Genomic DNA, 14,295 nt, shown 5'->3' on the forward strand with positions numbered 1-14,295 from the left:
ATTTTGGTTTATTTTATACCAACGTGATTTTTTCCGAAAGAACCAAAGAGTATAATACTTACATTATAAACCCATAATATTAAATAAACTGAGTTAATCAATGCATTAATTAATATTTACTCTACCTACAACAGCCCGTCGTTAAAAGGGTGCCCCATTCTCGGTAATCAGCGATGTCTGGGTGCCACCGGTTCAGCAGAGACTGTGCGTGATACTTCAGACGCACTCTCGGCCTCTCCACACCTCGTAGAATCAGTCAGGGCGGCTCGACCACCAACAGAACTTCCCAGGCTGTAGCTTGGGCAATGTTTCTGTGCACACTCGAGACTGGTGTGCACCTCAAGTTTCCACTTGGGAAAGTTAATTAATGTCACCACGGGCGTTTTGCCAACGATTCTCTGACACCTCTTAGCTGAGTACAACATGTAGAAAATTCCTTTGTTCAACAATAGCATGAGGCATGCTGTATAAGGTTCCTTGCCACCAAAAACTCCGATGAACAATTTCCCTCGACCACGTAACTTGTCACACCTCTTACCTTAGTACATTACAACTTCTCGAAGTCCTTGACTCTGCAAGTGTGATTGTTAGCTGCAGTGCACCGTGGTGCTCAGCGTGTGCTGTGGGGCGAGAAAATAAATAAATAATAAAACATTTGAGATAATAATAGAAATAAAATAATAAATCACGATGTTTCGGAGGCAACACAAGTCTCTGTCATCAGGTGGGACCGTCACAGCTAAATGAACCTTGAACCTCTGCAATAAATAATGTGCTACCACTTGGGCTTCCCTCAATCTGAGTGTAGGCATGCCAGCCTGAATGTTCCATTTAGAGGGGTCCACGTTTCACATGCCTACAGAAGGGAGGGCATGACTGTGGCCGAGAAGAACCGAAGCTTCATGCGGAGCGACAGACCAGGTAGCTTCCACACAGCATAGCGCAGTCGATTAAATGACAATGCTGTCCGACTGATTCGGACCACCCACACACAGTATACAAACAGCCTGTTCACACACAGTAACAAGAACAACAACCGCCATTCGCCACTAAGTGTTAATGAGCCCGGTAAATTATCATAATTTATTCAGTTACCCTGCTGCTCGCTAGGGGAGGGGATTGTGTGAACCCCGCAAGTGACGTCATGTCACCTGCTGCCGCATGACGTCACGACATACTAGGAAGCTGCTGCTCCCCGCACGCTCACTCACTGAGATCCGAGGTGAGAAGTTGACATCGTGGTTATTGTGGTGTTGGTTGTTGTTGTGAACCCAGGTAGAGCCTCGCTCCTTTTTCTCGTAGGGATATAAATTGAGCAGCAGCGAGTATGGAATCGTCCTGGTTGGAACATTACAACGCGGGGCCTTGCCTCCTGCCCTCGCCTGATTGCATTTGCTTTAATTCTCTGCTTAAGTTTCATTTGTCTTCACCTGGCTCGCTAATTTGAAACTTTGTTTTCTTTTAAATATTTCTACGTTTTTTTTTTATTTCACCAGGCATAGCCCACTTGAGCTACACCGCTCGTTTTCAGAAGCGACCTGCCCACAACACAGTGGGCTTATCAACGTGTGGAAATGTTTATCGGTTAAATACTCTAAACGCGTGGTGATGTTGACTCTAAATGTGCAGGGAAAACCGCAAGATCCGGAGGAAAATCCACGCGACCAGGGAGAGAGAGGGACACGCGAACTCCAAATATACAGCCATAATACAGGTTTGTTTGTGTGAGATCGCGTAAATAAATCGATGTGTCGTTAACCCCGCCACCACCCGACACAGCCAATTAGTAAGGGGTTTGTCACGTAAACAGAACGTGGCCAATGCGTCACTAGTACAGCACTAGTGTGTAATGTAGTGTATAGTGTAGTGTGTAGTAGTGTAGTGTGTAGTGTATAGTAGTGTATGGTGTGTATAATAAGCACGTGTGCTGTTTCATTCAGACGCTGTCGCCTCGACAGACCTGGTTTTCACCTGAGGACGGCTGCTTGCGTTGTGGCCGAAACGTCGTGAGAATTGTTTTATTATGTTTTATTTTTATTATTTTATTACTTCCCTTCTACGTGACTTTACCGAATGAACCAAGAAGATGAATCCCTGCAGTTACGAAAGCTTTAAATCGAAATGTAGTGTACTAGTACAGCATATCGGTGTGTTGGAGAGCCAAGCCACAGCATTTACCATCTGAGTACAACGTTTTGACAGTAATTACAACCAGCTTCATCAGGCGACAGCCAAATGTTGTGGCTTGACTCTGGGAATATAAATCGGCTCACTTGGTTCATAGCGCAGCACTCTAAACGTTCCACTACCACTCCCCACTCACGCACAAACTTAATCGGAAGTATAGTATTTATCCAGTAATAACTAAGTTACCCGGCTTAGCTCAGTTCTCAGTAATCAAACATTAAGAGTAATGTCTTGCCATGCTGGCTTTATTAGAATTATTGAATTCTGCCAATGAAATCCATAAATGTGTGTATATCGTCACGGTTTTTAGGTTGTGTTATACAATCGCAGGGCTTGTTTTTTCATAATGAGGACAGCTTTAAAATGTGTTGCCCTTGGAGAGCTTCAGGATAGACAATGTTGTATGTTTTTCCATCTGGTAGGTTTAATCAAATGATGCTTCCATTTTGGCATACATGTCGACAGCAAATTTGTGGAAGAGCTCTTTGCATCTCAAGAAGAGATTGAAGTTGCCGTTCGCACCATGATCCTGAAGGCAAAGCAGTCTATGGCGGAAATCTTCTTTTGTGTTGGCAAGCCTGTTGCTGGGTCAGTTTGGCGGAGTCGGAAATTGTAGCCATCATCACCTTGCCAGAAAATCAGTAGACATTGCAGAGCATCATAGGATCGGTGTGTTTCATTTCTGTGTAGGGTATTGTTCCTCAGTTGCAAGACGATGCCTCGAGTGCCATGTTGTTCAGCAGTCAGAATGACAGCGACTTCAGATGTGAGTGCATTTAAGCGGCACTCATGTTGACCATGTGGAGTTTAGTCTGCATGAATGACAACATTGTACTCTGAAGTAATCTTCTCCATGGCACACTTGAAACTGTGATTGTAAGAGTTTTCCTTATGGAGCATATCTTGCAATAGGACTGGCATCTTGGTGTTGATGACATTTTTGCAATGCTGGTGAGCCTGTCTGGTATTGTCAGAGATGCAAGTAGATCTGTGGTAATGTAGGTAGGTTATTAGGTAGTGGCAGCAGACTGCCAATGAGATTATGTACCTGGCCCTGAACTTGAAATGTGGGCATGTAGCCAGATGTTAGGATGAGTTGCTCGATGCCAGAACATGATTATTTGGAACCATGAGTTATATCTTATATTGTTGTTTCGGAAATGGCTTGTCAGGTATCAATACATAAATAGGCTCGGTATGGTCATTAAATGTAGGCAGCTGAACCATGGTACTGTTGCAGCATAGCCCTAGAGTGTCTCCTTTCCATATCATTGCATGGCAGTAGCTGCAAGAAGTAGACATTGAACCAGTGGCATCTAATGGATCAGAAGTGTAAATGAAGTGAGGAATGTATGGAAAAAAATACTTATCTTTGTGGCTGCAGGGTAGGCACCTGGTTGCAGCCATTGTCGTACTGTTTGCAAGCTGCCGTGCTTGTTGGCGGACTGGAGTTTGATTAGCTGTGGCAGCAGCCATTTGTGCTGTGTTAGTTTTGTGTAGCCTATTGCTGTTGATGAGATGCATTCACTGTTGGTGCAGGCATAGCAGCACTGGCAGCATGCCGTCTTGCTTCTTGGGTGTTCAGAAGTGTCCTCAATAGATGCAGCCATGGCAGCACTTGTACGAATGGCATCAGTTATTGTAATCAGCTTTGGTGAAGAAAGTGCGCGTTTTCTGCAAGGAACGTTATAGGTGGAGGTAAAAATTAGTAAGCAGAATAAGCATAAATAGTGAGTGTGTGAGTGAATGCTGTGGTGAGATTGTTAATGAACTGATAGTTGAATGTGTAATCGTTGTAGGAATGTGAAGACAAAGCTGCAGAGGAATGAAGTATAAGGATGTAAGTTGTTGACGGGAGTAATTGTTTGCAGTGCTTGAAGTGGGTATGAATAGTATGTGTTTGGTGGTGCTGACAAGTGATCCACACTTACATGGCATTCATGTGAAATGTATGTGTAGTGAGTTCATCTGAGTCGCAGATGTACACTTGGAGGCAACACATTTATTTAACACCAACACATGGGGTAACTGCCCCTTAACAGAATAACAACCTATGGTGGTGACCACCAGGCTAACTACACTAATTACAACGTAAATATCTACGACGGACAGGGACCACGGCTCGGGTCCAGGTCCACTTGTTGGAGACTCGGTGGAACGTAGAACGTATACGAAGGTTTCTTCAGGATGAATAACGACGCCGGTCCCTCTGGGGGACCCGCCTTATATTCTCTGCGGTGTGGCTGGCTCCACCCTTGGCCACGACCACCTTCCAGAATCTTCGAGCAGGATCTGGACCCCAACCACGTGACCACCCCTAGCCCCCACTTGGGGCCCCTTTGTAGACTTAACTGGTCACGTGTCCTCTAGGTCAACAAGAGTGCCATGGCCTTTAGTAACCTCATTCCTACGGCTGGCACTCCCACACCCTATCCTGTAGGGCCGGTACTACACGCCAAGCGTGGTGCCATCCAGCGATATCAATCAGCGCTCACGGAGCCCCTCTAGGGCCGGTACTACACCCACCATCGTGGTATCCGTGATGTCGTTACACCGCACGCCGTGCCTCTCTAGGGCCGGCACTACACAGTAACATCCTGCTATGTCACTACATCTGTAAGAGTTTATTTACGTGGGGAGCGGTGGCGCAGTTATTACACTGTGTAACAACAAAAATTGTTCCTGGGTAGTGTTATTTCCTAATTGCCTATGCCTCAAAAGTACAGAAAATTGCTATTATACCCAACAAACTTTGCTTTTGTGACCAGGATATTGATATTTAGAAATTTACCTATTTTCAAAACGGGCCTGGTTACAAAAGCAAAGTTTGTGGGGAATAATAGCGATTTTCTATACTTTTTAGGCATGAGCAATAAAAAAAATAACACTTAATACCCATGAACAAAAATTGTGTTTCATAGTGTTATCACTGTATTATGAACTCAATAATTAGAGTTTGATTATAGCCGACAACAAACGTGATTGATAAGTGAAAACTTAACTTCTTGTGGGTCTCGGCTATGTTGATTGATCCTCAATTAATTACTTGGTGAAGTGAGACAAGCATTAATACTGAGCAGATGAAGGTGGCCATGCATGGTTCTGGACACACCACCACCTTTTTACCATGCCAGTGTGTGACAGTGTAAAGTTTGTATTTGCAGTTAAGTATATTAACTCTTTTGAACACGTAGGTTAAATCAAAACAATAGTTTATTTTAGTTTTCCTTTGGAGCTTTTTATAATAATGGAAACGGGAAGTTAACACAGCACATATGCAGCTGAAGTTAGATCTGTTCATCCCAGCATTCAAGGAAATCTGAGCCTGGCTTCATACCTCTAAGTAAGCGATTGAACATTAATCTATGCATTTCTGCATAATACAAATAGTATTATTTTCAACACCCTTTGCTATGTTAGCTGCATTTTTCTTTAATAAATATTCCTTTTGTAGCCAGACAACTGAAATTGTGTGCTTGGAGTTTTGGGTTAACATTCATTTTTTAAATTAAAGGGCTTCCAGGCATATTTCTGACCATTTGTCCTTTCATTGTGTGTCATAACAGCCATGTGATTAATTTGGGAATCTTTTTCACTATATCATGAATATATGAATAAGTATAGATGTGTAAGTATGTGTGACTGTATATATGCATTCCTCTGTGCCTCGATACTGACGTAGATGGTGTGGATATTCTTTTTTTCTGTCTGCAGCTGACGCTTCCTCCGCAGAATAGATCTGATGGAGCAAAGGCACTCGGCGCAGCTCGGTACAAAAAGGCAACAACGCGACCAGTGTGCATACAGCACGGATCGTCCTGAACATTTGACACAGCACCAGATAACTCACACAGGAGATAAACCCTTCAAGTGCACTGTGTGTGACAAGGCATTTGCATGGTCATCAGGTCTTCATAGACACCAGAGAACACACACAGGATATAAACTCTTCAAGTGCAGTCTGTGCGGGAAGGCGTTTGCACAATCACCACATCTTCAAACACACCAGAGAACACACACGGGAGAGAAACCCTTCAGGTGCACTCTGTGTGGGAAGGCGTTTGCACAATCATCACATCTTCAAATACACCAGAGAACACACACGGGAGAGAAACCCTTCAGGTGCACTTTGTGCGGGAAGGCGTTTGCAGGTTTATCAAATCTTAAAACACACCAGAGAACACACACGGAAGAGAAACCCTTCAAGTGCAGTCTGTGTGGGAAGGCGTTTGCTGAGTCAACACATCTTAAACTACACCAGAGAACACACACGGGAGAGAAACCTTTCAAGTGCACTGTCTGTGAGAAGGCATTTGCATGGTTATCATGTCTTAATTGCCACAAGAGAACACACACAGGAGAGAAACTCTTCATGTGCACTCTGTGCGGGAAGGCGTTTTCTGAGTCATCACATCTTAAACTACACCAGAGAACACACACGGGAGAGAAACCCTTCAGGTGCACTGTGTGCGGGAAGGCGTTTGCAGGTTTATCAAATCTTAAAACACACCAGAGGACATACAATCATCAGAACATCCCCAAGGAGTGGAGTCTGAAATCGGCTTGTGAAAGTCAAAGTGCTGCAAAGAGCCCATCCCTCATGAAACCAGAAGTGAATCCCAGCTTGGACACTTTTAAAGGTATCAAGGTGAAATGTGAAGAGGCGAAGGTGAAATGTGAAGAAGTGATGAAGAGCGAAGAAATGAAGATGAAATGTGAAGAAGTGATGGTGAAGAGCGAAGAAGTGATGGTAAACTGTGAAGATGAAGATTCAACTCCGAAATTGGACCTTCACATCGATGGAGGCAACGTGAAGCAGGAGGAGATTTCTGACTGTGAGGCAGAGGGAGGCAACTCCCAGCAGTTTGTGGAAGTGGAGGTGTGGGTGGACTTCTTAGACAATACAAAGTCAAATGGAGACCCGGTAGATGTGTAAGCTTGAGACAATGATAGATTCACCTTTGTCACAGGCCTTTAATGAAAAGAACAAAGTCGAACACTCAATTCCTGGGTTCAACCTGCAGAGTAAGAGCGACCAGTATTTGTGGACCTGTGGGTTGGGTAGATGATTAACCACGAGCAAGAGCCAATAAGCTCTCAAGTGTTGTATATATTAAGTCTTGAAAAAGAATGAAAATTAAATGAAAACTGAAAATGCGTAATGTTTTGAAATTATGCTAATTATGTATTTATGCTATATCTCGGGGTATTACCAATCGTGATAATAATATGAAGGTGTAATTGTATGAAGTTATGCAAGTGTATGTAATTATGCGAATTAGGCTCTGCTTCGTTGTCTCAGGCTGTTTTACCAATCGTGATAATACATTGATTGACTTAAAGCTTTCGTGACTCGAGGAATTCATATTCTTTGGATCTTTTGGTGAAGTTACGTAGATGGGCTTTTGTTATTTTCTTTGAACCTATCAACGTGACTTTACCGAAAGACCTAAAGAGTATAATACAGTGATTCTCGCTTGAACTTTTACTGATTATGTTTTAGTGTGTTCATGTCAGGTCTCAAAATTCAGATCTCACCGCAGGATACAGTTCTTATAATTATGATTATTACGCATGAACTTAGGAAGGGACACTCAGACTCTTCTGCGTTAAGCAACTTTAATATCTTAAAACAAAACACTCTAATATGCGAACTCTTATGCTAGGAATTGTCATTCCAGTACTCCTGGAAATGTCCTTCTCATTGATCCGTACAATTAACCCTCAATGGTTACGTTTATTAACTGGATAATAGAACAATCGACTAATTCATCTTCTTAGTTCTTTCGGTAAAGTCACGTACCGAAAGAACCAAGAAGATGAATCTCTGCAGTTACGAAAGCTTTAAATCGAAATTTAATCGGCTAATTCCTCAGAGTAAAGAGACCATACACGCCGATAGATAAAAGTCCTTAAGAATCTGTTACAATATTAATACGAACAGTAGTAAAGAAACATGTTCCCAAGGCCAAAGTAGTTTTCAATGAATTAATTGGTAAGATTATGCAATTGATCGACATGCCCTGGAACAATAGTTTGTGTCAGTGTGCCTATTTGCCTAAGAGATGCTTATCAATTGGCTAATGGACTTGAATTGATCCGCGGGCAAGATTCCGTGATCAAAAGAAATAAATCTCAACACAATAGTATTCCTGTGAGTGTGTAGATTCGTAACATCGTAGCGTCATTTAATGTATTGCTAAAGCTATGCAATTAACGAACCGAATGACTAAAATACTTCTATACGACCATATTCAAGTAGCTCAATGGACCGGACAATGTTTTCCACGATCAGCTAATAGTTAACGCACCACCTTAGGATGGCCCTTTTCGAAACAAAGATCACTTTTGGAGCAATCTTATTAGTCCCGATATGTGTGTGTGTGGGTGTATTGTCTTCGTGCTCAACTCTTTGAGTCAAGCCGGCGCAGAGGTGGGGCTTTCCTTGTACCTATAATACCTCGGTTTGCTTGCCTCCTGAGCGATGAGTCGTGTGTGTGTGTGTGTGGGCGTGTCATACACACGGCGCTCTCTCTTGGTGGCAGCTCCAGGCTTCTCCACTGCTGGATGATTGTTGAGTCGGCACGATCATTGCCTTTGGCGGTGCCCGATATCGCTCGCAGCTCGTCCGCTGGTCGCCAGCGCTGACACTTAGGGGTAAACTTACGAAGGCCGTAAACGAAAAGTTAATGCATTTGGGTGTGCCTAAAACATTGGCGACGTTGAAAAAGGACTTTTACTGGCCCGGGGTGTAGAGTGATGTCCTCCTCCTGATTAGAGGTTGTGTCGATTGTGCGCGTCGGAAATCTCCTGCCTCGCGACAGCAGATTCCGTCACAGTCCATTGTTGTGTCACGGCTGAATTAATTTGTGGCCCTGGACATTTTGGGTCCCTTCCCGGTCTCCCAGAGATGGCACAAGTACCTCCTCGTGGGGGTCGAATATTTGACTCGTTGGCCTATGGCCTGGCCCTTGGTTGACCAGTCAACTGCGTCTATAGCCGACGCCTTTGTGGATAAGGGGGCCCCGGAGCAACTGCTCACGAATCAGGGTATGAATTTTTCCTCCAAATTGCTCCAGGATGTGTGTGAGTTTTTGGGCACGTGGAAAATTCGCACCTCACCGTATCATCCGCAGAGTGACGGGATGGTTGAGCGGTTGCATAGAACCCTCACCGCTATGCCAGCAAGTGACTGGCGGACAATCGGATTGGGATCTGCACTTCCCGGGGGTCCTTGTGGCATACAGACTTGCTCCCCATGCCTTGACCGGTTTCTCACCGTGTTATTTGATGTATGGGAGGGAACCCGATCCCTCTGTGCAAGTTCAGTTGGGACTGAGCCCCCTGCAGAAAGGTTCGGCAGTGCCTGACCCCATATTGAAAATACTGGAGCAGCTGCGGTTGGGCCGTGAAGCCGCTAGGGTCAACTCAGCCCGCAGACAGGCCTGGAACGAGCGGCTGAAGGGTCATGAAGTGCCTGGAATACCGTGGCAAGTGGGGGACAAGGCTTGGCAACATTGCCTCCAGGTGCCTGTGGGCACGTCCCCAAAACTGTACCGCCCCTGTCATGGGCCGGTCGAGGTCATTGAGGTTCGGCAGTCACAGTGTGTGTGTATCTGTTTGGGCCGGCGGCGCTGGTTTGTGCATCCTTCGTGGTTAAAAACACGTTCTGTCCGGTCCGGTCGATTCATCCCCACATCCCTGCCGGCCGGTGTCTGATGTGTCTGGTACGCCAACCGCCAAGCCTAAAGTAACAGGCCGTGAGAAGGAATGTTCTGTACCGCCTGCAGGGCCGGAGGATCTAAGGACCACGGACGGAGCCTTGCGGACTCCCTCATCGGACACTCATCACACTCAAGCAGACCCGTCTCTACCCGCGGGGACGGGCCTGCTGCACATACCCATTCACGACGCGTTGTTTTTTATTAATTTCCCATTCCCTTGTTCTTGTTATTTTTCATGGTCACTGCTTATGATTGTCTTGTAGTTAGGGGTCTGTCACTGGTCACTATAGAGTTGTGTTTATGAGTTGTCATGTTGCATGCGCACAAGGGATGTATATTACAGCCAGGACAGCTGCGTTTATATTCGTGGGGGGGGGGGGGGGGATGTAGTGTGGGAAAATACGTGGTGTGCACTGCTGCCCGAGGGAAACTGAGGGCAGGCAGGTTCGCGTGTGCAACGTAAGATTGCATTTGCAAACCGCCACCTCTTTAACGGGAGATTCGGTTGCAGACTGGGTCGGTCCGGGGTTATACTCTGGCACCGGAGGTGTCGCCTTGGAGACGTGCGATAAGGAGTGATTGATGGCCTGACAGGTGCCAGCCTGTCGGTCCCTAAAGAGACACAAGGGAGGAGCTGGATAATTGGGAGGAGGATATAAGGGGGTGTGTGAGGACGGAGCGGGATTCGGGTTCTGGGACCAAGGTGAAGACATCTCGCCGCTGCCGCTCATGCTAGGGACTGCCTCAACCCTCACGAATCGATGGGCGGGTGATGGTTGATCCCCCCCGCCCGGATCGGACGAGTGAGTGGGTCTAAGGGAACGTTGGCGAGGGCAGCGGCGCAGAGGGAGAGTAGCTGTGTGTGCAAGCTCTGAGCAAAGCTTCTGTGTGAGCTCTGCTGTGTTCAAGCTCTGTGTGAGCACGACTGTGTGCAAGCCAGAGGCGTAGCTAGGGGGGGGGGCAGGGGGGTACATATGTCCCTGGGCGCCAAGGTAAAGGGGCGCCAAAATGAGGCTTACAACTTTACATTATAACTTATTGCGGCGGGCGCGGCAGCCTGAAACTACTGCACAAATCTACACCTCAAGCTAAAAGTTTATATATCCCGCCACACACAGCCTACATGTCATGTAATTACATTTTGGTACGCGGAAAATTTGAATACGGATGAGGATAAAAATGTTGGAAACTTTCTCGCGCTGATCAAACTCGTTGCTCAGTGTGACCCATTGTTAGCAAAACACGTATAGCACGCAGGAGAAAATCCGGGATCAGTTTCTTATTTGTCACCGGAAATCCAGAATGAATTTATCCACATACTTGCGTCGACTGTAAATAACCAATTGTTGAGTGATATCAGGAAAAACAAGTACTACGGTATCTTACTTGACTCAACTCCTGATCTAGGACATCGGGAACAGCTTTCTCAGGTCGTAAGATTTGTGGATGTGGATTTTCAAACTAAAAAAGTAACTATCAAATAATCATTTTTAGGTTATACAGTATCGAGATACATGCAAAAGATGCAGCAAGCCTAGAAAGAGTCATCGTCGAGAGACTGAAATCTGACAACATACCTCTAGCCGACTGTCGAGCACAATGTTATGACAATGCTGCTGTGATGACTGGGAATATATCCGGCCTTCAACAACGAATATGTGACAAAAATCACAGAGCATTGTCAACTGTGACAACCACAGCTTAAACTTAGCAGGAGTACACTCAGCTAAACAGGATCCACTTGTCACATTTTTTGGAACAGTTGAAAGTATATATTTGTTTTTCTCTCGTTCAACAATTCGTTGGGAAGAGTTAAAAAAAGCTGTGCCCATCACAGTAAAGCGGGAATCTGAAACACGCTGGAGTGCACGATCAGAAGCTGGTAAAGCTATCTATGAAGGACTGGAAGAACTAGTAGAGCTGCTAGACAAATTATCGGAGGACGTAACTATGACGCCTGAAACCAGAAGTGATGCAGAACAGTTACATGTGTAACTCACTACACAAGCATGCGTATTAAATTTTAACTTCATAGTTTTATTACATTTCTGGAATGTCATTCTTGGAAAAATTGATCGTGTTCAGAAGCGCTTACAGGATCCTACTATGAATTTCAAGGAAGCAGCAACTGATCTTAAATCTTTGGAGCATGAATTTGTCAAGCTTCGTGATGATTTGAGCCAAGTTGCTGTAGAAAACGCCAAAACAAGATGCACAGCCTGGGGGATCGATGTGGACAGAAGAATTAGGCGACGTCGGAAGATGCCAGGAGAACTGGCAAGAGATGCAGGACTTTCAGCAGAAGAAGAAATTGTGCGCGTTATGAAGTGTATTTTATCGACTTCAACAGGATATGTCAACACGGTTTTTACGACTAAAAGACCTGAACACAAAATTTGGATTTCTGCTGGACGTCAAAACTCTTCTATCTGACACAGATGTCGATGCAATTCGTCGAAATTGCAAAGATTTTGGAAATTTCTATGACACCGACATCAATGGCCACGAAATTTTCACAGAAATTGGAGATTGCAAAATGCTGCTCAGTAACCAGAATGAAGTTCTACCAGAAACTCCTTTGGATCTTCTTGGTTTTATTGTGTTTTATGGAGACGACATATTTCCGAATTTGCGAATTTCACTGCAAATTTTATTAACAATAGCAGTTTCAATTGCAAGCTGTGAGCGGTCGTTCAGCAAATTGAAACTTATTTTGTCGTATTTGCGTGCTTCAATGGGACAAGATCGTCTCAGTGATCTTGCTCTTCTTAGCGTTGAAAGAGAAACATTGGAAGAAACTGATTTTTATTACGTGATTGAGCAGTTTGCGACAGTGAAATCAAGAAAAAATTATCTTTTGTAGACTGTCAACCAGTCTACGACAGTGACTGAGTGAGCCATGTAATATAATTTCTATAAATTTGCTTCTTTAAATATAATATTTCATTACAATTGAAATTGTTATTCCTTATTCGATGTAATAGGAAAATGTGATTAAACGGGGGGGGGGGGGGGGCGCCAATTTTATAATTCGTCCCCGGGCGCAAAATATCCTAGCTACGCCTCTGGTGCAAGCTGTGTGAGCTGCTGTCTGTGTGCGGAGCTGTGAGTGTGGAGCTGCTGAGAGGAAGAGCTGCTGCAGGCAGGTCAGCGAGGTGTAAAGTAGATAGGGGAAGTTGGTTTACAAAGTGACCGTATAGACAGATAGGAGTGCCTATAACTGGTACGAGAGAGAGTAATATAGTGTAAGCAGGTGACTTGGAACAACTTGTTCGACTGAGTGATTCTACACAACACTACATTAATTTGGGAAAAGGCACATAAGCATTCATCGCACTGTTATATTCATATTTGCATTTATGTGGTTCTTGCTTAATTGCCTCATCAACTCAGTTTTGTTTCATATATCATCACAAACACTCGAAGAGCGCCCCAAGTGGCAGCTGCCTCTGTGTGGCATAAGGTGACCCTGCTCTAGCCTGCACGTGGGCATGAGTCTGTCATTAGCGGGTGATAATTGATGTGTTATCTCCGTTGTGTAATTTCTGGATAATCTTCTTGGTTCTTTCGGTAAAGTCACAGAATTTAAATAATAAAAATAAAATAATTCTCACGACGTTTCGACCACAACGCAAGTATCCGTCCTCAGGTGGAGAACAGGTGTGTCGAGGAGACAGAGTCTGAATGACAAGCCCCAGGCTTGGAGCGACTATTTAAGCTGGAATGGAGGGGCGAAGAGCGCCTTGACAAAATAATTTGCATATCAAGAGGAATTTAGCATATTTATGGGAAATGCAGATATGCGATTAGTACTACTTGTGAAATGCGTAGGAAGAAAGAACCAAGAAGATGAATCCCTGCAGTCACGAAAGCTTGAAATCGAAATTTAACCGCCACTACGGGGTGGGATTCCACAAAACTTTAAGATCTTTCAACAAGCTCCGGGATAAGAAGGCTCAAAAACAACAACCGCCATTCGTCACTAAGTGTTAATGAGCCCGGCACATCATAATGTATTCATATTCTTGGTTCTTTCGGTAAAGTCACGTAGAAGGGAAATACAAAAATAAAAAAAATTCAATTCTCGACGTTTCGGCCACAACACAAGCAGCCGTCCTCAGGTGAAGAAGAGAGCTGTCGGAAAAACAGCGTCTCAATGAACGCTTTTAAGCTTGGTAGCGTCTTTTAAGCTGGGTGGGAGGAGCAGAGTGCTTGACAAAGGAGTTTTGGTAGTCATATAGTGTAGTGTATACCCAGTTACGTAATGTTCAAAGCTCAGGTTATTGGAGAGTATATTGAGTACATTGATTATATTGATGTAGTTTATATTTAGTTGTTTTCACGTCGGTTTATTGTATGGTAGTAGGGTAGTTGCAGTTGTTTA

At 44.5% G+C, this 14,295-nt stretch overlaps 1 protein-coding gene across 4 annotated transcripts; it reads left to right on the plus strand.

The window, feature by feature from the left end:
- The first annotated feature begins 1,118 nt into the window (after window positions 1-1,118).
- LOC144737562 (uncharacterized) lies at window positions 1,119-8,336 on the plus strand. Of its 4 annotated transcripts, XM_078620317.1 has the most exons (4): window positions 1,119-1,222; window positions 1,630-1,714; window positions 3,987-4,027; window positions 5,902-8,336. In XM_078620317.1, the coding sequence occupies exon 4, from the start codon at window positions 5,930-5,932 to the stop codon at window positions 7,121-7,123; it is 1,194 nt and encodes a 397-aa protein (XP_078476443.1). In that variant the 5' UTR covers window positions 1,119-1,222; window positions 1,630-1,714; window positions 3,987-4,027; window positions 5,902-5,929; the 3' UTR covers window positions 7,124-8,336. The 4 variants fall into 4 exon arrangements, with proteins under 4 accessions (XP_078476443.1, XP_078476442.1, XP_078476445.1 ...); XM_078620316.1 differs by lacking the exon at window positions 3,987-4,027; XM_078620318.1 differs by lacking the exons at window positions 1,119-1,222; window positions 1,630-1,714 and adding an exon at window positions 1,721-2,006.
- Window positions 8,337-14,295: the final 5,959 nt, after the last annotated feature.

The sequence above is a fragment of the Lampetra planeri genome, chromosome 71 (genome assembly GCF_965212315.1).
Source record: "Lampetra planeri chromosome 71, kcLamPlan1.2.h2, whole genome shotgun sequence".
Taxonomy (NCBI): Eukaryota; Metazoa; Chordata; class Hyperoartia; order Petromyzontiformes; family Petromyzontidae; genus Lampetra; species Lampetra planeri.